At 38.7% G+C, this 25,169-nt stretch overlaps 1 protein-coding gene across 1 annotated transcript in view; it reads left to right on the top strand.

Annotated features, from left to right (window-relative positions):
- Positions 1-5,352: 5,352 nt before the first annotated feature.
- Positions 5,353-25,169, top strand: part of ints6l (integrator complex subunit 6 like) — a 102,337-nt gene continuing 82,520 nt past the window's right edge. The window contains 2 exon segments of the mRNA XM_051935172.1: positions 5,353-5,668; positions 5,817-5,894. Coding sequence (XP_051791132.1) covers positions 5,558-5,668; positions 5,817-5,894 — 189 coding nt within the window. The 5' untranslated portion in view covers positions 5,353-5,557.

The following is a 25,169-nucleotide window of genomic DNA, read 5'->3' on the forward strand; positions in this document are numbered from 1 at the left end:
GTATACAGTTATGTTGAAAAATTGGCAATACTGTATACAGTATGTGTTGATCTGATTTTCTCATTGGAACAACTGTGTGGCAATAAGTTACTGTAGAATGTTATTTCTATAAAAAAAGTGTTTTAATGGTTATTTAATTTTTCATCAGCACTGTATCCAGTACTGATTCCTGCAAGAATAGACTTAGGCCCTGTATGAGCATAAACTGGATTAGACAGGTTTCATTATGTATGCATGTAATATGCCAAATGTCTTTATGTCTTGATTGGATTCCATCTTACAGATTATAACAGTGAATAAAGAGTCATTTTATGTTATCCATGAAATGCACATGGTAAATCTCCCAAACATGCCTGACAGAATGTTTCCTGACAGCTGTACAGATAAACTGAAACTAACAAGCCTGCACTTCTGTCAATGTAGGCTGAATCATCCAACTGCAATGTAATACTTTTGGTTTTTTTAATTAGCAACTTAAAGTTCATGTCATTCTTTGCAAGTGATGCAATGAATGTTGTTACAAAATTTTAACTTTGCTCACTTTCTTACCAATAAATTAGCATAGATTTGTTCAAAGTTCATTCAAAAATTTAAAAAAATGAATAAACTGTGTGTGTATGAAACACACTTTTACAGTGATCCTATCTATTATATTGTACACCTTATTTGGAATCTGCACTTGCTTGTCTATTGTTTACTGATAGTCTAATGCAGAGGCTCTTAAAGTGTGGTCTGTGGACCACTTGGCATGTACCAGGTGGCACATGGGCTGACGTAATCATATTTCTTAAAAGGCCTTTTCTGCTGATAAAGCCACATGAAATGGACGTTAATGATGTATTGCAGACTTTCATTCTAGATGGGAAGGATCAAATACCATGTAAGCAAGAAATTCAAACAGGGACAGTTTGTGCCACCCAGACAAGAGAAAATACACCAGGTGAGAGGTAGAGACCTGTCGATAAAACCAACAAAAAGGAGCCAGCATGACTGGCTTATTGAGTAACAGTACAAGAATTAGTTTAGAACATAGAAAGAGACTGGGGAGCAATGCAGGTTTCAGAGTTCTGTTTGGGTTGTATTTTTGTTGCCTTACTTTTTAATAAACAGCCCTGTTAAGACCTGCTAACTCACTATTTTTAAGTCTGTGTGTCAGCTGTTCTTCTTTGCAGCATGGGTCATTTTTCAGACGAATGTGATAATGGAAATGCAGAGTTTATGGTAATAAGTTGCATTCATCACCACTACAGTTTTTACAGTTCATTCAAATTATCATTTTGATTTATGTTTCAAAAACCCACCAATGTCAGGTTTAGTTTTCAGGAAAACATTGTGTTTTGCTTCCCTCTGTTTTTTAATTTTTCGTTTTGCCACACCACTGGCTCTTGTTTTGAATTACCATCCATTTTGACTTTTCTCTTTTTTGCAGCTGAGAAACACATTGAATGTATAGTCTTATTAAAGTGACCTATGAGATACCTGCTCTGATCATGCCCCAACTATATCAACCCACTAGAGCTCATATTTTTCTTTTAAAAACTTTTTATTCAGGTCTGACTGGATAAGTTTAAAATCATGAGGACTGAAGTAGGGTAGCAGTGGGAGCTAGATAGCTGATTGCTGTGTGCTAGTAGGTGTAGTTGAAAACTTTGACTTTTCCTGGTCTTAGACGTTTTTTCTGACAAATACTAAGGCCTCTTTCTGAGCAGGACCCCAGACCGTGCACCAAAGTCACTCTGATGACGGATCCAAACATGACTTTGACAAAGTGGACCTTGGCCCCTTCTTCGTCTTTTGGCTGCTCTCATTAGTAGTCACCACAACGGAGTATCCATTTCCATATTTTCCTGTCCCCTGCATCTTGTTCTGTCACACCCACCACCTGCATGTCCTCTCTCCCCACATCCATAAACCTCTTAGGCCTTCCTCTTTTCCTCTTGCCTGGCACCTCCATTCCTAGCATCTATCCTCTGCACATGTCCAAACCAATACAATCTCATCTCTCTGGCTTTGTCTCAAACTATCCAACCTGAGTTGACCCTCTAATGTACTCGTTCCTAATCCTATCCATCCTCTTCACATCCAATGCAAATCTTAACATCTTTAACTCTGCCACCTCCAGCTCTGTCTCCTGTCTTTTTGTCAGTACCACCATCTCAAACCCATATAACATAGCTGGTCTCATTACTGTCTTGTCACAAATCACTCCTGACACTTTTATCCACCTACTCTACCCTGCCTGCACTCTCTTCTTCAATCCCTGTTACTCTGTACTGTTAATCCCAAGTATTTAAACTCATCCACCTTCACCAATTCTACTCCCGGCATCCTCACAATTGCTCTGATCTCCCTCTCATTCACACACATGTATTCTGTCTTGGTCCTACTGACCTTCATTCCTCTTCTCTCTAGGACATACTTCCACCTCTCCGGGGTCTCCTCAACCTGCTCCCTACTCTTGTTACAATTCACAATGCCATCTACAAACTTTGTAGTCCACGGGGACTCTTGTCTAATCTCCTCTGTCAACCTGTCCAACACCATTTCAAATAAGAAAGGGCACAGAGTCAATCCCTGATGTAATCCCACCTCAACCTTAAACACATCCATCACTCCTACTACAGACCTCACCACTGTGTCACTTCCCTCGTACATATCCTGTACCACTCTTACATACTTCTGTTGCCACTCCCAACTTCCTCATAAAATACCACAACTCCTCTCTGGGCACCTTGTCATATGCTTTCTCCAGGTCCACAAAGACAAAATGCAACTGCTTCTGGCCTTCTCCATACTTCTCCATCAACACCCTCAGAGCAAATATTGCATCTATCGTCCTCTTGCCCTGCATGAAACCATACTGCTGCTCACTAATCATCACCTCCCTTCTTAACTTGGCTTCTGGCATTGGACTAGGAGAAGAAACCAGTTGTCCAGCTGGCAGTTAAAGTTTGAATACAAGTATCTTACAGTAAACCAGATGAACTCCAAAGGCATGGAAACAACTGAAAACACTTAGACAATGATAAACTATGCAATAAATGCAAGTTTGATTTGTTCTATGGGGTACCTTCGAGAGTGTTTCGACCAGCTGCATCACCGTCTGGTTTGAGAACTGCAGTGTATCGTACATAGAATAGTGCACACTGAAGAAAAGATCATTGGGATGGCTCTGCCCTCCATTAAATACATCTTAATCAAGTGTTGCATCCATTGAGGAATACAGCATTGTGGAGGACTGCTCCCACAATTCCCATACTCTTTTTGTTCCAATTCCATCTGGCAGAAGACATTATAGCATCCAAAACAATTTGCAGTCTGCAATAGTTTCTACCTCTTGGCTGTCCTTCTCCCCTCAGATCTGTTGCTAGTAGTTTATTTTTATGCAGTACATTTGACAATATGCTGACAGTATGACAATAAAGCCACTTAACTTCTCTGCCTGTTGAGGGTGTATTTATATGGTGTGTGTCCTGCAGCATGTACAGTTTAGGTTTTCTGGCTGGCAGCGCAGACAACTTCACCTGCCAAAAATGTATAGTTAACTTGGAGTAGGTAATGAAAACATGAACTTTGGAGCACTGTATCAGGAATCTGATTCCTACAAGGCAAACTAAAAATTGGATTGACTTGCTTTGTTTAGGCAATTTGGCTATTTCTGATCTGGCCTTGTCTCACCAGGCCCTATTGTAGTGAGTGCACAGCCAAAATCAGCAGCACCAATGAAATCACAGGGTGAGTAGGTAATAGTGAGATGAGGGTTTAAGAAGTCAACATTTAAGCCCTCTGCGCCCAAGTCATCAATTTGGAAAATGTATTATCCTGCTTTATTTATATAATCTGTTGTTCACAAAACTAAAGGATGTGTGTTTATTAAATTCTATCTGTTGATTTTATTAATTTTGGCTTTATGCTAAAACAATGGTAATAAATATTACCATGTCAGCACTCATGGGAGGATGAGCTGTTGAGCCCCATAGTTTTATTTGCTTAAAATCATCTCTACCTTAGCCTATTCAACGTCACTGAACAGTATGGACTAAACATACACATGGGGAAGTTTGCATTTAAAACATACATTCAGATTTCTGTCAATACTGTACTCCTAATGACATGTCTTTGTATTATGTGATAGAAGGTGAATCATTTTAAATAAAGAGAATATGCAAACTCCACACAAAATACCACCACTTTCATCTGACAGACTGCTGTCCATTCAATTTGCTTCTGAAAAATCGTATTGTATGGATTTCTAATTTATGAGAAGTGTTTAGAGAAAAAGCAAACCATTTTGAAACACCTACTTTTTAATTCAACACCTTTTATACAAACATAAATTCACGTTTTCATTTTACCCTGGTAAACACAAACCTGCAAGTTTGCCTAAGTATCAAGCTATGTCTTTGCAACTCTTTAATTGTACGTCTTAGACTGGTGTAAATATAAGTCCTCGATTTCGTTAATTAAAGAAGTGTATGATTTTCACGTTTCATATTGGTTGTGCACAGTGCCTGACAGAGTGCATCGCACGTCACACGATAAATCGTGCTTCAACTAAAGGAGCGTGTGGTTTTAATGCCTACTTAAAATCGATTTCAGAACAGCGGTGCCTGGTTTTTCCAAATCCATTGGGCAGGTGGAATTTGCTCGACACCGTCCTGCAGCCATTTAAAGGTAGGGCGATGCAGCACGCCGTCCTCGTAAGAGGCAAATATTTCAAGTGAAAGTGAAATCGTTTTCGACTAAAACCTTTGCTGAGCACGCCAGAATGAGCCTAGGTTATAAACAGGACCCCTGAATATCCTTTCTGTTGGATACATTGCGCATCTATTCCCGATGCTACTCAAACGCGACCGCCCGCGTGTAGCTGAGACACTGCACGCTAATTTTTGCCATCACTTCGGCCGTCATGTCGTGCACGAGCTTACGGGGAGTTCATCGCCGCTCGAGGTCGAAAAGGAAGGTTGGGAGCTGTTAAAGAGATCTGGATTTCGATGACTTCCTTTCGGGGAAAAATGATTTCGCCAGCCTGAAAGCCTGACATAATCCGATCGTTTACGGCATCGTTACTAACAAAGTCCTTCAAGAAGTCTTAAAAACAAAACACGCTGAGGTGGGCGCGCCTCCGCATTTCCTCTCTTCTTGACGCTCAATGAATATGCAACATTATGAGCGCGCACGTTAGAATTTAGGTTGAAAAAATTGCACAGGCTGTACGCTAACTCTGCCGCCGGCCCACTTATTGAATATTTAAATAAGAGAAGATCCGTTGGGCTTGGTCACCGAAGACGTTGGCAGCCAATGGTATGGCGGTGTGAGAAGGGGGCGTGGAACTAGGTTCGGAAGAGAAGTTATCTATCAGCGCGAGCCCCAGCAGAGCTCAGTAAAAGACAGAGGGAGAGACAGGCAGCGGCAGGGGAGGCACCGCGACCCTCTCCTGGGGGGTCAGATTATAACAAAAAATTATACACACATATATGTCTAGAGTTAGTCACGCCCAGGCCGCAGACTACGTCCTATGACTATTTTAGCGTTTTAATATATATATATCTAAAAAATGCCTATTTTACTTTTCCTCATAGACACGTCCGCTTCTATGAACCAGCGGACTTATTTGGGTACGACGTATCTGGACATTGCTAAAGGCGCGGTTGAGATCTTTATGAAGGTAAAGAATAATTTTAACCCCGACTTCTGCTTTGTTTTCTTTTATGTTTTCTTTGATTAAAAAGTTCAGGGTCCCTTTAAAAAATAAAACGAAATTAACGTGTACTATTTTCGCTTTTTTTGGTTTTCTTTATTTTTTTCTTTAACAGCTGCGTGCTCGAGATCCTGCTAGTAGAGGCGACAGGTACATGCTAGTTACATTTGATGACCCACCATACGGAGTTAAGGTAAATAAATCCTCTTAAAATTTTGTTTTCTTTTTTCTTTGTGATGAGCCGAAGAATTTTTTTTTCTAACATTTAAACTCGGTGGCCCTTCTGAATCGTAGTTATTGGGTTGGGGAGGCCCCCCGGTGGCAAGAAATAGCTTATTTTTGCGAGAATAACCGCAGAGCCGGAGCAGCACAGCCTGTGAAGATGGCGGACATTTTGCTTTTGTACTGGGGGAAGCTAAGGGCGCTGAGATGGAGGCGGGGAGATTTATGTCTTTCGGTGACGTCATGCGTAACCCTTAGCGCACGTCTTCATCCAATTGGATGGCGACTTCAGGACCGCCTTTTTAAACGCCCGCCTCTTCTTCTGTTTTTACTGTCGGCGCCACATGCTGGTAGGAGGTAAAACAACGACAGCGTACTTTAGTTCAACATTGTTTTGCGAGGCGTAGTATATTTTGTTACTAATAATTTTAACAGGGCATTATGCTTATAATTGTTAACGGTTGTAACACATTTCCAGAGTATACGATGGTGATAAAACGTTAATAACAAATGCATAAGTACCACGTGGCCTATCTGATTGCACTGCTAATGTCACAGCGTACCACGTGAAAGTGGATGGGCAAATTTGCATCTTTAAAAATTTTCTATAAAACGTCAAGGAAGCAGTAAAATTTAGGTAGGTATAATTTTATTAATCAAGCGTGATCCATTGTAATGCCTTTCATGCAGCATATCTTTACAAAGCACTAACAGTTGAAAGATAAGTGAAATACAAGACCATTTAAATAAAAGATGGTAATGCCCAGGTATCTAAAACCCTAGGGAGGCTGCAAAAGCACATTCAGCCGAACACCCCACATTGGACTGAAAATAACACGATGATCAACAGAGATATTACTGTCAGTATAGTAGAGGTAAAATAAACACAAGCTTAACAGAGTAGATATGTGCGAGTTGAAAGGTGGGGTTTCCTAATTTAAATGTTAGCACATTAAGGAAGCCTCATGGATAATGACAATATGCAGGCTGGGGCATGTAATTTATAGCTGTAAAATCAGTGGCAGAGTTCACATATCAGACAGCAGGTCAAAGAAGTTGCAGTGTGGATGTGATTATGGCATGTGAGTGTGGACTTGTGTGGCAGTGCTTAGAGCTGGAAGACCATTGCAGAGTGAATTGATGGAGTCTAACCAAGGTGTAATGAAGCCTTGAAAGGGTGTTTTTGCATCAGTTGAAGAATAGGCCATATGCAGCAAATATTCTGTGGTATAGACAAAAGATTGATTGATGGAAACAACAGTTTGCTTGAGTTTAGAAAAGTAATAGAGAAGACTCCAAGACTGGTGGATTAATGCTGTGTTCCATTTACCTCCAGTGTCTTTGCTTAGAATGATGTCACACCCGAGTATTGCATTCCAGTAAAACATTGTGAAGAACAATATGGAAACATCCAGCAAAACCTTTTGTCATGCTTGCTCCACCGGAATAATATATAGCATATCCAGACACAGTAGCAGCATGTTCACAGATAGAAATGAGACACAACTGTTTGTTTCACTGATTTAATGATCTAGAAATAGACAGAAGTGCTAATATGTAGTATAATACTACAGCTCTCACTAAAGTGTACATCACCATTTTGGATTGACATCATGATCTGAAGTCGGACGAACTTGGATGTGACAGACCAGCCCAAGTTTCTGACTTGGAAATCTGACTTGAGGGAGTTTTCCAGTTAAAAATTCCAACTGGGAATTCAGAAATTCCAACCTCACTCTTCAAATGGAACGCAGCAAAAGATCATAGGCTAATTTTATTGTAGTTGAACTTGTAAATGTGAAATTCACAAACGTAGAACTAATAACTATGTTTGTGAATAATCTTTGAAGTAGAACGTTCTCTGTCGAAGATTTCAAAATTTATAATATCTTTTGTGTGAATTTAGTAATGTAAACCTTAAGCAATGCATTGAAAGGTATCCTTATGAACTAGAAATGTGCAAAATGTCATCAGCCATCCATGTTATCCTGTTTTAGGGGACAGATGTGTACTTTTGCCAAGAGGTCCTGGCAGCATTCTAAAGAATCTGGGGCTAGGATAAGAAATATTCATCAGGTTCATGTGAAGTTTTGGATGTTGCAGAAGTTTTCCTCATTCATCTCTTTCTGTACTCACCATTTCAGTACAGATTAAGAGGAAACAAACTCATTCAGTCAATAACCAACTCAATACTTACACAAAGCAACCAGTCAACTTAGTAATAGTATGTCATTTGATTGTGGAATGATACCCACATTAACAAAAAGAGTATATGTAAATATGCAGAAGATTCCCCATCTGAGCGAGGAATTGGTGTCGGACTGCAGTGTAGGCCCAAAAACTGTTAGGCTACACTGCCTTTTCTGAATGAAATTATACTAGAATGAGTAATTTTTGTGTCTGGGTTATGCAGCTGGTCATTTTTTTATTGCATGGACTTTGGAAAATTTGTTTCAGAAATAGAAACTTTCAAGTTTTTCTGTGGGGTTGGCAAGGAAGCCATGCATTTTATGATCATATTAAGCATTTAAATACAGTACAATAAATGGTGTAATATTTTAAAGAGAACAAATTTTCTCTTTTCTTTCCTTCATTCAACTTTTCATTCAAATCTATTTTTTTTCCAATAGAAGGCTGGAGCATGTAAGATGGTAACTAGCACTCTGGGGGGGTCATCAAACAATTTATAGTCTCCAATATCCCATACTTGCTTTCTTCACAATTTGAGATGAAGCCAAATCATCCGGAGTAAAATCCACCTTTAATATGTAATGGGCATTCAGACTCCATATAGACTGTGCCTGATGTAAATTGAATCTTGGGATCTCTGGTTGTGTGGTAGTTGCATTAATCACTGTGCAGCCATTTTACCCATATGAAAGCAAACATTCATTTCTTTTTCTTCATTTTATAAGAAAAATTGCATTTCACAAAAAAAATCTGAAAAGTCATATTTAGAGTAGAATTTAAGCAATCCACAAAATAATCTTAACAATTCTTGCTTGGTGATAGGCTGTTCAAATAAAGGACTTGGAGTTGAAAAGGGGCTTTTGTTTATCATTGCATTTTTAATTATTTGCCCAAATGGTAAAGGCCAGAATGCTTTTTCTCAGGACACCATATTGATTACCATATCTCTATTACATGGTTGTAGTAATTATGGCTGATATGCAAATTTTTATATCTAAAATGTATTGAAGGTAATGTCAATGAAAGTAAAAATCTGAAGCTTTCTAAATGTTCATGCATATTATAGAGGGCCATACACATCTAGTGTTTGTTTGATTGCACTTCTGTAGTTCACTTCCAGTCTCTATTTTTACTATTCTGCTATCTTTCACATTTTTCCTAGTTTGTATAGTCTATGAAATATTTGGTTGTTGGTTACATGTAATTTTAGTTTTGCAAGTTTGCATTTCTGCTGCATGTTGGTATAAGACAATGCTGATTGCAAGCCCTTAGATCTACAAAATGATGTGATTTTTTTCTGCCACTGTCATGCTTCTGTTAATTTGTGAGTTTGATTTTATATTTAGTATTTTGTGATATGCAGAATAGGAAAAGTAACCCTGAACATTTCGTGAAAGTAGGAAGTGCAGTGAATTTTACTAAGTGTTAAGATAGTTTGTAAACCTGGGAGAAGACACCACAAAATTTATTCTAAAAAGAGTTGATATTTTTATATTTGTGTGATAGCTGATATTCAATGTTTATATGGAGGTCTTTATTTTTTATTGAAGGTTAGAATAGTGTTACATTTGCATGCATGTATGTATCTTTGCAGATGTGTAGTTAAATCAATAGTTTAAAGATCAGTAGTTGTTTTTCTCTCTTTGAGAAATGTCTGTTACAAGAGGAATCCACATTTTCCAGTCTATTTTCTTGGTATTTTCTTATTTTGTGAGTGGTTCTTGAAACGAGGGTCTAGTCCCCCCTTGTGGTATTGAATTGGATTAAGCAAGTTTTAGGATGTTAAAGCAAGTCAGTTAGCTGGTATTGGACATTTTGAATAGAATTAAAGATTTACTCAACACTGCATTGTTAAAGCCAAGTTCAGCCATGACAATCCAGGAAATAGTTACAAATTATTTAATGAGCAGTACACAAAATATATTTTAAGTTATGTTTCAAAGTAATTATGGTTGGTTTCCTTTACGTTTGCACTGGTAAAGCTATCGTGCCTTTCACAAAAGAATACCATTTGTTATGCGTAGTGGTTTTGGACAGTCAAGAAAAAAACAGTGCGCTGATGTTGCTTGAGAAGTACAAAAATGTACACAGAGGTGCTTTGCTTATATATTTCTGAATCTGATCAAATTTTCAGCAAAGAAGAGTGCTTCATTAAAGTAGAATTAATGCATTTATTTTTATTTGTGTTAACAGACAACACTTTGACCTATATTCAATTATTTTTGGGTAGTGCCGTTTGTCAGAGTCATATTTTCTTATTCACTTGGATTCTTCTGTTAATTTATCTTCCATAGTATAAACATGTAAAGGTGGATGGAGCTGTATGAATTGTATTTGTTTTGCTTGTGTTTTGCATTTTGCATTGTTCTAATACTCTGTCCATCATTTGTTCATTCATTTCACCTGATGGAGTGTTGTGAAAGGCCTTGGGTCACCCCCAGCCCTGTGCTGGTGGTACTTGTTCAGAAAGTGAACTAATGGATTTAAAATTCTTGGCTGTTAAATTTTTATTTCTGTAGTAAAAGTTGTGATACAATTGCTGAACCTGTAAATTAAGGATTAAGGAGTAGTTGCATGTGTAAAGTGGATCAGGGAGATGTGACTCATAGCATTGGATGCATGCATCATCATTTATTAGAAATCAGAAAACACAGTGAATAATCTCATAATGCTTTGCTGAGGTGTTAATTGATCACCACATTATGGAACTGTGTGTTGTCTGTAACTCAAAAAGTCATTCTTGAGTTAGTGAAAATGTTCAATATAAATTAGATTATTTACTGAACTTCATTGTGCTTTTGTTTACTAGCGTGTGAACTGTCCTTTACATCTTTGTTTTTCTTACAAAAGAGTGGTTTAATGTTGAGATCACCAAGAAGATTTTACCTCTTACACATACCTATATCTAAACAACAAGCACACCATTTTGCCAACTTCCAATTTTTCCTCAGTCTCGCACAGCATTGCTAAGCATACCAAACACATTTCTCTGTAGCTGCAAATACTAACTCCTTGGCAGTGGATATCCAAATAAAGATGTTCATATTTCTAGCTTAAGAAATTTAAGTACAATGACAGGGCAATTAGGGGGCACGACAAAGATAATTTGCATTGTTGGAATACATTCTTGCCTCAACTTCAGGATAGTTGAAGGAAGAAATACTGCAATTTTTAGCAAGATACAATTCTACCATTTCAATCCACATAATAACATTACCCTGCAATGTTATACTGCTAAAATGACAGCTTTATCTGGAGAAAGTAATTTGCTAGACCCAGATTGTTCTTTCTGTTGCCTGAACTAAGGTTCTTGTTAATGTGATTTTTTTTTTTTTTCTCTAATTTAAAAAATGGCAAGCTTCATGGTTTTTAGTTTAATTTTAATCCTAACATAAAGAGATCAAATTTCTAGCTGATAATTATTTAGCATGGCAAGAATTTTTTTTTAAGCTTGAATGCAGAACAGTCAAGTTTAATAACAGAAGTACTACCTATATTCTTTAGACCTAAATGTCATAGCAGCACAAAGCGTTTTCTTTTTTCTGCTTTGGATTCTTCAGCAAATGTCTATGACTTCCAGTACATGAATGCGCATTCTGTACATATTTATACAGCAGCATCTACGAATAGGCAGAGCAGGTTTTAACCTGATACCAAAATTTCAAATATCAATAAGGTATTGTGGAAAGTATTGAAATCTAATACAATTTTCTATATCCAATACAGTATATAATTTAACTCAATTAAAAAATGATTTAAATAAATTGCAATTCTAGAATCTAAACATTGATGGAAACAAATAGAGAAGTTAGTGATTAAATGCATATATTTCAAATAGTGCAGTCTTTTGTAAAAGGTTAATGTTCTGTAAACAATAAAAAGTAAAGAAGTTTAAATCTGCTCAACCTTTTTTTTTTTTTTTTTTTTAAACATTGTTGAAAATAAACACTGTTTCCGAGGTAGTATAGTGCAATGCTACAAATGTTATCAATTGTTAATTGAGTAAGTATTGAAATCTTTTGTAAACAATCTATGCAAAATATTGTAACAAACATTAAATAAACATTCAAGTATAACAAATGTTAATGTGCACTTCTGAAGAAATCCATTTTCTGCGTCTTATCTGGGTCCAGCTCGTGGGGGCAACAAACTAAGAAAAGATGCCTTGATATCATTTTTCTCACCCCATTCTCTCAGGTCCTCCAGGGGAATACCCAAGGTGTTCCCCAGCTAGCCAAGAGTGAATCTCTCTAGCGTGTCCTGGGTCTTCCCCAAAGTCTGCTTCCAGTTGGACATGCCCAAAACAGTTCCCTAGGAAGGAGTCAAGGATGCAACCTAATCAGATGCCCAGACCACCTCAACTGGCTTCATTCAATGAAGGAACAGCAGCTGTACTTTGGGTGGGAAGTGCAGACATTAAGAAGGAGATCAATCTAGTTCTTTCACGACCTATAGCTTGTGACCATAGGTGATGGTAGGAATAAATGTCAAAATTAAATCAAGAATTTCACCCTTACGCCTAGGTCACTTTTCACCATACCTGTCCAGTATAGTGTTCAAATGACTGTGAATGCTGATATGAATAGCCTATTGACCTCCGATTTCTTTCTTTTCTCTCTGATAAATGAGATTGCAAGATACTTAAAACTCCTGATTGAAGCAGCACCTCATCACCATTCTGAGGAGGGCCTCCACCCTTTTCTGACTGATAACTATGACCTCAACCTTGAAGGTGCTGAACCTCATCATAGCTGCAAACTTCCTCAGTGTATGTCTAAGGTCACAGTCTGATGATGCCAGCAGGACCACATCATCATTCAAAAGCAGAAATGCATTCTTGAGGCTACTGAACTGGACACCCTCCTCTCCCAGTGGGGGTGTGTCTGACTGCCACAGCATTGCAAACCAAGGTTTTGCAGTGGTTGTACTGGGACCATATAGCTTCTGCCAACTGGTCAGGAAACCTATAAACCAAAAGGAACCTTCACATGACACCTGTATGGCCTTTTCAAATTCAAAAACAATTGTTCAGAACAGTAACACTATAACACATTTAAAGGCTTTGCATCAATGCAAACGGTTCACATTGCATTTCTGTGTAAATAAACTACGATGTCTTTGTAACCTCAAAGTTTTTTGCAAGTAAGACCAGCATGTCAATGTGCTCTTCTGTGAGGTTTGCTTTTGTTTGGCTGCAATTGACCCAAGACAAACTAAATACACATTATGAAGCACATCTGGAAATATTTTAGCCCATAGAGGAGTAGCACCACTGTTTATGCAGTTATGCACTGAAAGTTATAGTGCCTTGCAAGGCTGCAGTAACAATTTTTTAATTTTTTTAGCTTCATTGCTAAATGACCCTTCCAAACCATAAATGGCCAAAAATAACATTCTGCTTATGTAACATAGGCAGACTTTTGTAAATCTCTTATCAGTGCGTGAAATAACTCCATATTTTCAAAGGTATTTATCATACTATGAAGTAACCAGTAACAAATTGCAAACACCTGAGACATAAGCTAAAACATTTTTCGGTCATAATGTGCTATCAATAAGGCATTTCAGGTGATTTCTTTGTTGGCTTGTACATGTCAACCTCAGTCTTCTGAATTATATATAATTGAGTGCAAAGTAAGCCAGCAGCTTGTCATTAAATTAGAGCTTAGGAGCAGCCAAGATTTCAGTTTCTTCCTCTCAGTATCTCTGGGCCTGGGAGCAAGTAAACACAGAAGTCCCCAACTAGATCCACTCACCAACAGGCCAGCTTAATACTTATTTGCGTACTAGTTATTTTCAAAACAAAGACACAAGTTTACCTTTTAACTTGAATTATCAAAAGACATGTTTAGACCGGGAATGGCTAACCATGATGTAGGCCAGCGGTTACCAAACCGCAGACCTGGCAGTGCATGTGCAGGATTTGTGTGCACATTCAGAAGTGTTGTCAAGGTACCGTTTGAGCAAAGTCATCACCTTTGTGTGCTTCACTATCATTAGAATTGGAATCTACTATATGATGCAGTCGCTGGCCATTCTAATGAGCAATCATCAACATAACAAGTGGATTTCTTCTAAATGTACACCATGTTCAGACATTCCACATTCTGCCCTTCCTATTACTGCTGCATACGCCATGTTCAGAGCCACTATGATCTCGAGATGAGTAAATTCTGGGAAGACCGCATGTGTGTGACCAGCTGTGGACAGACTATCTAAAGAATAACAGGAATGAGGTTAAAGAGGACGTGATCGGCCAGTCTCGAGGCAGTAATATTCTTGTGATAAAGAATGTTTTTTCATACAAGTTAATAAATCTTGGATCTCTTACAGCTAGTGCTGAAGTCTGCTCATACTAATTATTATCAATTATTATCCCAACGAAAAGGAGTGCTACAGCAGCGCATTCATAATTTAGTCTGCAGAGTCAATACCATGAAAAATAAGTATTGGAAGTAATTTTAAAATATTAAAATTGACTGATAGATACCTTGAACAATTGTAGTCTTTACATATACAGATTTTTAAATCCACCCTTGCCAGCAATAGTGCATTAAAATATCAGAACAGCCATCTTAATACAGCAACTGCAGTGCAATTGAAAACAGCAATATTAATCGAGAAGGCTAACAGTTCTTAATTTTGTCAAGTAGGTACTTGATTTGTCCCATTTATAGAGAAGCTATTATTAAGAGGTCTGGTTGTTACTAAATAGGTTCAGAATGTTAGTGATATTTTTCATTTGTGTAGTCCTAATGACTAACCATTCCCTGTGGCTCCACCGGCGTAGTAGTGAAACAGGACAGTGACAAGGGCCCTGCCCAGCTCTCCACCCCTGACATCGCGCTTCACCCTCCCCTCAGCTTGCAGCCTCTGTCGCAGATTAGCACAAATATATCGCTCCTGTAAGTGAAACTATGATACTTGGCGCAATGACAGAAGTCACAAAATCAACCAGAAATATACAAGCAAATTATAGAAAAAAACCCATTCTAAATCCGTTGAGTAGTTCTCACGTGAAAAGTGGACAGACATACAGACAGGCGTTGGATTTTATATAGAGAGAGAGATTCTCAAGTACTTGTTTGAAATACTGCTTCTCCATAAAATGTCTTTGTCATTCCATTAACAATTTTTGGTATTTGCAAGCAATTATGGTTACAAACTCTGTATATAGAAGTTTAAAAAAAGAAAATTGTGAAAACGTTTAAAAAATACTGACTGCACTTTGCATTCATTGTCTTCCTGTCTACAGAATGAGATTGAGAAAGAGGCAAGCAATTACACAAAAAAGTTTACTTAGAAGAACAACATAACCTGAAACCTACTCAGTCTAGCTCTGGGTGCTAGAGCCTATCCCTTCAAACCTCAATGCAACAAACAAGTGTGCATGGGATGCCAGTTTATTACAGGGCTAACTCGGCACATACCAACACTCGGATGACTGGCGCATCTTTGTAAATATGAGAAGAAAACACATGCAAAAGTAGAATCAAAGGTTCAAACTATATTGAAAATTTTCTCAGGCACACTTAACACATGCATTTTCTTTATAACTTTGCCATTAAAATGATCTTTTATTACTTTTTAAAGTATCAATGAATTTCTACCCCATCAGACAGGTCTTGGCCACCCATGGAGCATGTCTGTCTCAGGGTCTGACCTAGGTTAGCTACAATATTTATACAACACAAGAAAATGTTCACATTCTCTGGTCAGTTTCATGAAAATTCTACGGTTAAGAATTTAATAACAAATGCTGGCCAGTGAAATGAAGAGAGTAAGGGAAAAGATAGCACATTATAATGCATTGCATGTTATAATAAGTAACTGTAACATATTTAGTTACTTTTTTAAATAACAAATAACGTAATTAAGTTACTTTCAAAAGTAATATTCTCCAACACTGGCTGTCATTAAGTGGGGATCGGTCAAACATTACATGGTGGAAAATGATGTGGAAATAGTAATAGAAGTATGGCATTTCTGTTTCATCTGCCCATACCCATTGGTTGCATGCGAGTCTCAATTGTCAAAGCCAGAGTGAACCAGAAGTGCATCGTAATGTAAACTGTAGAAGTGATACCATGAAAAAATAAGTATTGAAACAATTTTAAAAAGTAACAATTGATAGATATTTTTGACAGTCCTATTGTGCTTAACTTGGTCCTGAGCAAAGTCGCACCAAAATTGTTTTAAACCAAACAAGCAGAAGTGCAGCTCATGTGTTTCATTTCTCATACTTGTCAGAACATGACATAATTGAAAAAGGAAATGGGCCAAGATTGCCCTACAGGAAACCTTTTGTACAGGTACTGGCTTTGTCAGGCAATGTGTTATTGGCTGTCAGAATGCAGCAAGCACACAATATTTTGGAAATGTGAAACTTTGCTGAAAAGTCTGCACTGAGTCATGTAATTTGTTATTCACTGTGATTGCTAGTCACTTCATCTGACATCCTTAAGGTGATGATATCCAGCTGCTACGGATGTTAAGTTTGACATCCCCCCTGATTTGAAAGTTAGTCAGACTGCAGGAACATCACAAAGTTGATATTTTCATCATCCACATGATCACCACCAACTGTTTCAGCATAGTCTGTTGATAAGCATTTAACCAATTTGCTGTGTACCCAATCGACAATTTTGCATTAATTTGTTTGACTCATCATTACTCGTGCTAGGATTGCCCATGTACTCATTTCTTCTGTTGATATCCCTTCGGGATGAAATTTATCAATAAGATTTGGACATAATATGTCTTCTTTAATTGGGAGCTTAAAGTGTGGATAATGTAAACATTTAAGAGCTGAGAGAGCAGGAAATGTGTCTGTCAAAAGCATTCACACGAATGAGAGGTGAATGGACCGTGTGCGTTTTTGAATATTGAGAGGAGGGCGTGACTTGAAACAATCTCATGTCAAAAGTTTTGTCTTGCGGGACTTGAAAAAATCTCTTCAAAAAAGTCTCCTATCGTCGCAGGATTTTTTTTTATAATAATAATAATAATAATTCATTACATTTATATAGCGCTTTTCTCAGTACAGTACTCAAAGATGATCTCATTGATCTTGTATGTTGAAGAGTATGACCCTTTTGTTATTGGCAGTTTCTTTAACAGTGCTCCTTAATGTACCAAAATCAGAAAATGCAAGCTTGCTTATTATTTCATACTCCCCTACCTGCAAGCTTAATGACAGCAAAGAGAAAGTATTAATCTAATGTACATTCAGACTGCACTGAGGTAGTGTAAAATGTCTCCTAGTTGTTGGATATTTATAATTATTGAGCCAGTGGTGTTTTAAAGAAATGTTTAATTGAAGGTCTTTTCAGTAAGAATTACTTTTGTGATACTTGCCATTTCACATATATTTGTTTGTTCCACAAAGTCTGTTATCTTTGCACTACAATGTAAAGTGAGCCTTGCTCTTTGAGTTTGTACATCTTGGCCAAGTTTATTCCAATTATAATTCAAGTTTATTAGTATTACAGGTGCCTCTCAATAAATTAGAGTAGGGTTATCCACAAAAGGTCATTGCTAAAGAAGCTGGCTGTTCAGAGTGCTGTATCTAAGCATATTAATGGAAAGTTGAGTGGAAGGAAAAAAATGTGTTAGAAAAAGGTGCATAAGCAACAGGGATAACCACAGCCTTGAGAAGATTGTGAAGCACAGCCAATTAAAGAATTTGGGGAGATTAACAAGGGGTGGACTGCAGCTGGAGTCAGTGCTTCAAGAGCCACCACACACAGATGTATCTGGAACATGGGGTACAACTGTCACATTCCCTGTGTCAAGCCACTCCCAAACCAGAGACGTCAGAAACGTCTTACCTGGGTTAAGGAGAAAATGAACTGGACTGTTGCTCAGTGGTCCAAAGTCCTCTTTTCAGATGAAAGTAAATTTTGCATTTCATTTGGAAATCAAGGTCCCAGAGTCTAGAGGAAGAGTGGAGAGGCACAGAATCCAAGTTGATTGAAGTCCAATGTCAAGTTTCCACAGTCTGATGATTTGGGGAGCTGTGTCATCTGCTGGTGTTGGTCCACTGTGCTTTATCAAGTGCAAAGTCAGCACAGCCATTTACCAGGAAATTTTAGAGTACTTCATGCTTCCCTCTGTGGACAAGCTTTATGGAGATACTGATTTCATTTTCCAGCAAGACTTGGCACCTGCCTACACTGCCAAAGTACCAAAACCTGTTTTAATGACCATGGTATCACTGTGCTTGATTGGCCAGCAAACTCGCCTGACCTAAACCCCATGTCAAGTCAAGAGGAAGATGAGAGACACCAGACCCCACAATGCGACAAGCTGAAGGCTGCTATCAAAGCATCCTGGGCTTCCATAACACCACAGAAGGCTGATCACCTCCATGCCACGCCACATTGATGCAGTAATTCATGCCAAAGGAGCCCTGACCAAGTTTTGAGTGCGTACATGGACGTACTTTTCAGTAGGCCAGCATTTCTCTATTAAAAATCTTTTGTTTTTTTTTTTTTTATTTGTCGTATGTAATATTCAAATTTTCTGAGATACTGAATTTTGAGTTTTCATTACCTATCCATATTACTAAACGAGAATGGTAAACCGGATATGGACGCAGGGACCTGCCCGTGGATGCAGGAGACATAGTGCGCAGGCGCCACACAAAGCCCCCCTCCCCAGAGTGAAACGGGAGAGACTACGAACGTCCGCAGGCGCAACACAAAGCCCCCCAGCAAAACGGGAGAGACTACGAACCGTCGGACATGCCGCAAGCAGGATAGAGCGAGGTCAGAAATAAAAGACAGAGTAGGAAACAAAGTAAAACGTCATAAAGAGGTTAAAGAACGGGGCCAAACACATGGAGAGCAGGTTACAGATGATGAAAACTGGAATGCAACAGCTTCAAAAAAACCTAGGCACGAAACACATGCACAGCGAGGGACAGAATATAAAGGCGGAAACAACGACAGTTAAAACGCCCCGCACCCACACAGCGGAGGCAGACCCGGAAGGTGCAGGCGCCTACATCGCGCGTCGGAAGGCGCGGGAAAGTACGAAAGGCAAAGGCGCCTACACAGCATGGTGAAACCCGACATAATACGGAAGGCGCAGGCGTTGCCGCCATATTGTGAGTGGCACTAATGCATAGTGAGGGCGCAGGCGTCACCGCCATATTGTGCGTGGCACTACTGCTGAGTGAAGTTAGGAATAATGTGCTGCTTGGTGTGCCACACAAACCCCCCCACAGACTACGGAGTCCATGGAGACTACGAACGACATAACCACACAAACAACAGGAGTCAGCGCCCAACCCCAGAGTAAAACGGGACAGAATACGGAGTCGAGAAAGGTTCACAAATCAAACCCGACATAATACGCCACCCCAGAATAAAACGGGACAGACTACGGAGTCCAGAAAGGGTCACAAATCAATTGGAGTACGGAAAGCGCCAGATAGTACGCAAACACACTACACATGCATGATCCACGCACCCTCTAATGACCCGCAAGCAAAAACACGATATAGTACAGAAACCCCACAAATACGGACTCCACAACATATTTGAATCACATTACAGTGATACAATCACACAAACAACAGGAGTCAGCGCCTCACCCCAGAGTAGAACGGGACAGAATACGGATTCGAGAAAGGTTCACAAATCAAACCCGACATGATATGCCACCCCAGAATAAAACGGGACAGACTACGGAGTCCAGAAAGGGTCACATCAGTTGGAGTACGGAAAGCGGCAGATAGTACGCAAACACACTACACATGCATGATCCACACACCTCTAATAACCCGCAAGCAAAAACACGATATAGTACAGAAACCCCACAAATACGGACTCCACAACATATTTGAATCACATTACAGTGATACAATATTAACAGTGCAACCACACAAGACACAGGCACAACACCTGATGGGTAATAAGAATAAACGGACACTCCGTATTAAAGGTTCGTCATCCTCACATGTGAAGACTATACAGCATAAGTCAATCATCACATTACAGTCATACATTATTAACAATTCAACCACAGAAAACACTACATATTAACAGTAAGTGCAATCCATTATCCATATCACTAACACTAAACAAGGAAGAACTAATGCAGTTGCGCTCATGCCTCCAAAACAATAGACCAGATACCACTGTTAACGCGACGGGCTATATTATGTCCAAAGAATATTGATGTTGATCACATAAATAACCAAGTCATTGCATTACTTCCTGGAGAAAGCCGCCTCTTTCTAAGTACTGACAAAGTTGATTCAGAAGACGAGATTGAACATCTTAATTTCCCCTTACAATACCTGAACACTATTAACCCAGCTGGATTACCACAACACAATCTTAACCTTAAAATCGGAACAATTGTCAAGCTATTAAGAAACCTTAATACTAAACAGGGTTTATGCAACGGTACACGTTTAGTCATCAACACCATGACAAACAATGTTATTGAAGCAAAAAATACTTACAGGATCACATACTGACAATACTGTTTTAATTCCTAGAATTGACCTTACAAGTTCTGCCTTGAATTGCCATTTACACTTTGGCATATACCTCTCTGAGCGCGTATTTGGACATGGACAACTTTATGTAGCCTTCTCATGAGTTCGGCGTTCATCTGACATTAAAGTTAGTTATAAATACTCCAATACCAAGGAAAACTCATTCAAGGACATCAAACCATCTTTACTACAAATATTGTATATAAAGAGATATTCCAATAAATCTTTGTGATTTACCATACAATACGTTCTTTACTTCCTATCCACCGTCTGAAACTGCGGAGGCAAAGCAGGCACGGGTTCAAACCGAACGAGCTCAACTGATGGATATACGCCTACAACGCGCGTCTCAAACCACAGAAGCAGGGCAAGCACGGGTTCAAAACAACGCAAGCTCCTACAACGCGCGTCTGAAACTACGGCTGCCCAGCGGGCACGGGTTCAAAACGCCGGGGGTAGGCGAGCGAAGCGAGCAGGGGGCGGAGCCCCCTTGTAGTCCATAATCAGCAAAATGAAAAGAAATAAACGCTTGAAATATATCGCTCTGTGTGTCATGAATCTATATATGAATTTTACTTTTTGAATTGAATTACTGAAATAAAGTAATTTTTCGATGACATTCTAATTTATTGAGATGCACCTGTACATCATTACCATCCACCATAAAAGAAGTATTGTATCTAGGGATGCCTCAATCAGGTTTTTTAGGGCTAATATGTTATTGAATCAGCTGATTCCAGTTTTTTTCTTTATTTCATTTTAAAAAAACTTTTGCACTAAGCTCCTGCATAACCAGATGCGGAGAAGGCTTATGTTCTTTATAAATTAACTTTGGTATTTTTATAATTAAACTGTAGACCACAGGTGTTACCTGTTCATTTTTTTATTAACAAAATGAAATTCTGTAGGCTTATTATTCAATAACAATGATAATACAAATATAAAATTCACTTCAAGTAATCATTTTTTTAAACTAATATGTTGAGAATAAATATATGAGGTATAAATAATATCATTACTATAAATACTAAATATACCTTTATATTGTTGTTTTTGTTTTCCCAGTGTGACAATTTGACATTCTTAATTCTTGAGGTGTAATTATAAATATGGATTAACGTTTTAATGATGTGGTACTTGGTTCTTACTGGAACACCTACTGTATGACACACACACACAAACAAATAACAGTACAAACCTTTCAAAAAGCCTCAAATCTATCAAATGTTTATAAGATGTTTATCAAGGTTATAAGGTTAACATGCTAAATAGACCAGGCTAATATGGTAAGATTAACAGCAAAATTTGTCCGTTTTACAGACAAGCCTATTGTAGCCTATCTATATTACTAAACCACAGTTTAATTTATGCACGGACGGCGGACGCACCGCATGCGCACTGCGCCTCAGAGTTAAATCCAGCGGCTTCCCAGAGTCAGTAGGTGGCACCCAAACAACACAACCTGTGAACTAAACCTGCTCTAATCCACTGTGCCAGCGGTCTGTGTCAGCAGAAGCAAAGGAGTCACGGCTCCAAATGGAAAGAGCTCAATGATTTGTAATACAAAACCGAGCCCGTAGTTGCCAGAGTCAGTGCGTGGCGCCCAAACACCACAACCTGTAAACTACACCTGCTCTAATCCACTGTGCCAGCAGTCAGTGTGTGTAAGTTGGAGTATGCTTCCTAACAGTAAACGACTTCTACCTAACGACACAGCCACAGAACAACAAAGACGAGACCGCATGGATAAAAACAATACACGGAGGCTCCTACGACGCGCTTCAGACACACCAGAAGCAAAGACGTCACGGCTCCACAATGAAAGAGCTCAACTAATGGAAATACAAAACGAGCCCGTATGGATAAACACAACGAAAGAAACCGCTTTAGTACAAATATGTTTATTTAATTAAATGAAAACTTTACCATGGCTACGACCTGTGAACTACACCTGAGGTATAGCGTGCACGCCAGGTTGTACAGCTGCCCAAATTCGACCGCCCACACCACCACATATACCACTTTCGTTTAGTAATGTAGCGTCAGTAGGTGGCGCCCAAAACAACACAACCTGTGAACTAAACTTGCTCTAATCCACTGCAGCAGTCAGTGTGGCATATTTGGATCACATGACGGTAAATCGGTATTAAAAGTAAGTTGAGTTATGATTCCTAACAGTAAACAACGTCTACCTAACGACACAGCCACAGAACAACAAAGACGAGACTGCATAGATAAAAACAATAAACGGAGGCTCCTACAACGCGCTTCAAAAACACCAGACGCAAAGAAGTCACGGCTCCACGATGAAAGAGCTCAACTAACAGAAATACAAAAACGAGCCCGTATGGATAGACACAATGAACAAAGGCGCCCACAACGCGCTTCTGGAACAGCAGAGGCAGTAATACAAAAACGAGCCCGTATGGCTACGAACTGTAAGCTAAACCTGAGGTACAGCGTGCACACCAGGTTGTACAGTATATATGCACAATCGCCAGAGGCAACAGGCAAGTCGTTCACACTACCACCGCTTGCCAAAAGCAAGACTGCATGGATAAAAACAATACATGAAGGCGCCTACAATGCGCTTCTGAAAACAAGCCTCATGACTACCAGAATCGTACGTCAACGTCGCCGCCATACTGTGAGTGGCACTGCTATGGAGTGAAGTGGACGCACCCACCCTCCATGATATTTCATCCCTCCAAATATCGGAGGGAACAGAAAGTGATTGCCATTCTTGGATTTGCGATTCTTTTGAGAATTGCAGGGTTACTGGTTATATACTAAAATGCAATTTCAAATTCTTAATCTCTTTTTGTAATTGAAAAGGTAAGCTGGTGTACTTAGCACAATCTCGCTTACCATCCACACAAACAAGCGGTGTTCGTTTTACTTAAAAGGACAAATTAAAAATGTTTGAATTCATTAAACTAGCCTTTCTTCCCATTTGTCTAATTGCACAGGACGACTCCTCCAGTTCGTTTATTAAGTTTATTACTTCACTTTCTTTAATGTAATGGCTAATATACCAGGCTCTTCTCACTCTCACTAGTAAAGTCTGCTTTATTGCACTCTGTTTACAGGAAGTGTGCAGCAAAAAGATGTGCGCTAGTTCAATTACTGTAATACCTCATGTAAAGGAGATCTGCAACTTACTGTAAAACTTAGAAAAGCAGATGCTGAAAACAATTGGTTTTTGTGATTGGCCAATTTACTGATCACCAATCAAGGCTCTTTTAGATGATTTAGATTGGTGGCTGATGGTTGGTAGCATTAGTAATTGTATCCTTAGAGAAACACCAAACTCATGGTGTCAAAAATGCTGAGGCAGGGCAGTGACTGTTTAGATTGCCTATGCAGGGCAAATGGCCACTGTCTGGATAGTCGCAGTCCCCTGGAATTGAGACAGATTTATAATAACCTGTTCCCACAAAAGGTTTATAGTGATTTATTCTTTTGGAGTGACCCAGTGGAGTGACTGAATCATCCTTGTTTAGCACTTAAGAGATCAAATACTATCTGCAACATGCGCTGCTCTGTAGTTGGGGGCAGCAGTTTAAACAGTAAAAGACCATTACACCTTTGTTTAGGGAAATTGTGGAGGATAGTTTTCCAATTTTTCATATTGTAATATTTTTTTTCCAAAGGTAGGGTCTCAGTTTTATGCACAAGTACAATCTTATTAATCAATGTTTCTGAAGGTTGTGTTGACTTTGAATAGGCTGGAACATAAAAATTTCAATTAATCCATTTTTTTTTTATGTGCTACTATAGGTAAAAGTGCACAGGCTAAGTTTTTTTCAAATGAAGAAACAGATTCTGAAGATGTATATGCATTAAATATTTAAAGATTATTGCAGATTCTGTAGATCAGTTTCAGTATTGTTGTTTTTAAATAACATAATGCAGTATAGTTTTTTATGTGCATGCAAATGAGTGGTCACATTATAGGAAGTTAATGCAACAGAATAAATATCCAAACAAATTAAAAAAAAAAAAAGCAAATTTAAGACATGCTAATTGGCTACGGTATTGTTCGGCATTTTCTGAGTGAATGCTGGGGATTGTGTAGGAATTGTGTGTGTTTGTGAGAGAGAATTGTTTTGCAAGTTACTTTGTGGCCTATCCTCTACTGGTGTTTTTGCTACTGGGCACAAGCTAATACAGCATACTTTTATTTGGAATTTTGATTTAGACTGTTTAAAAAATTTTGCCATAGTATCTCAGACTTTTGCCTTGGAAGATTCTGAAGTTATTTGTTATGCTTCCCAGCCCTATTCCATCTCTAATTACTTTGTGGGTTGTGTGACAGTTTTTCAATGGTCTGTCATTTGCCCAAAAAAAAAATCATGCAACAATGGCTCAAATACTAATTCTGTTTAAAATTTTTTAGTAGTTCGTGACTTCACAGTCAGGACAGTTATTAAGAATAAGTTTACCTCTTAGTTTCTGGAGACAAGGTCATAGCTATTTTGTGTTTGGCATTTACACATTCTTTAAGTGCCTACATTCAAAGACATGATTGCTAAGTTAATTAAT

The sequence above is a fragment of the Erpetoichthys calabaricus genome, chromosome 12 (assembly GCF_900747795.2).
Source record: "Erpetoichthys calabaricus chromosome 12, fErpCal1.3, whole genome shotgun sequence".
NCBI lineage: Eukaryota > Metazoa > Chordata > Cladistia > Polypteriformes > Polypteridae > Erpetoichthys > Erpetoichthys calabaricus.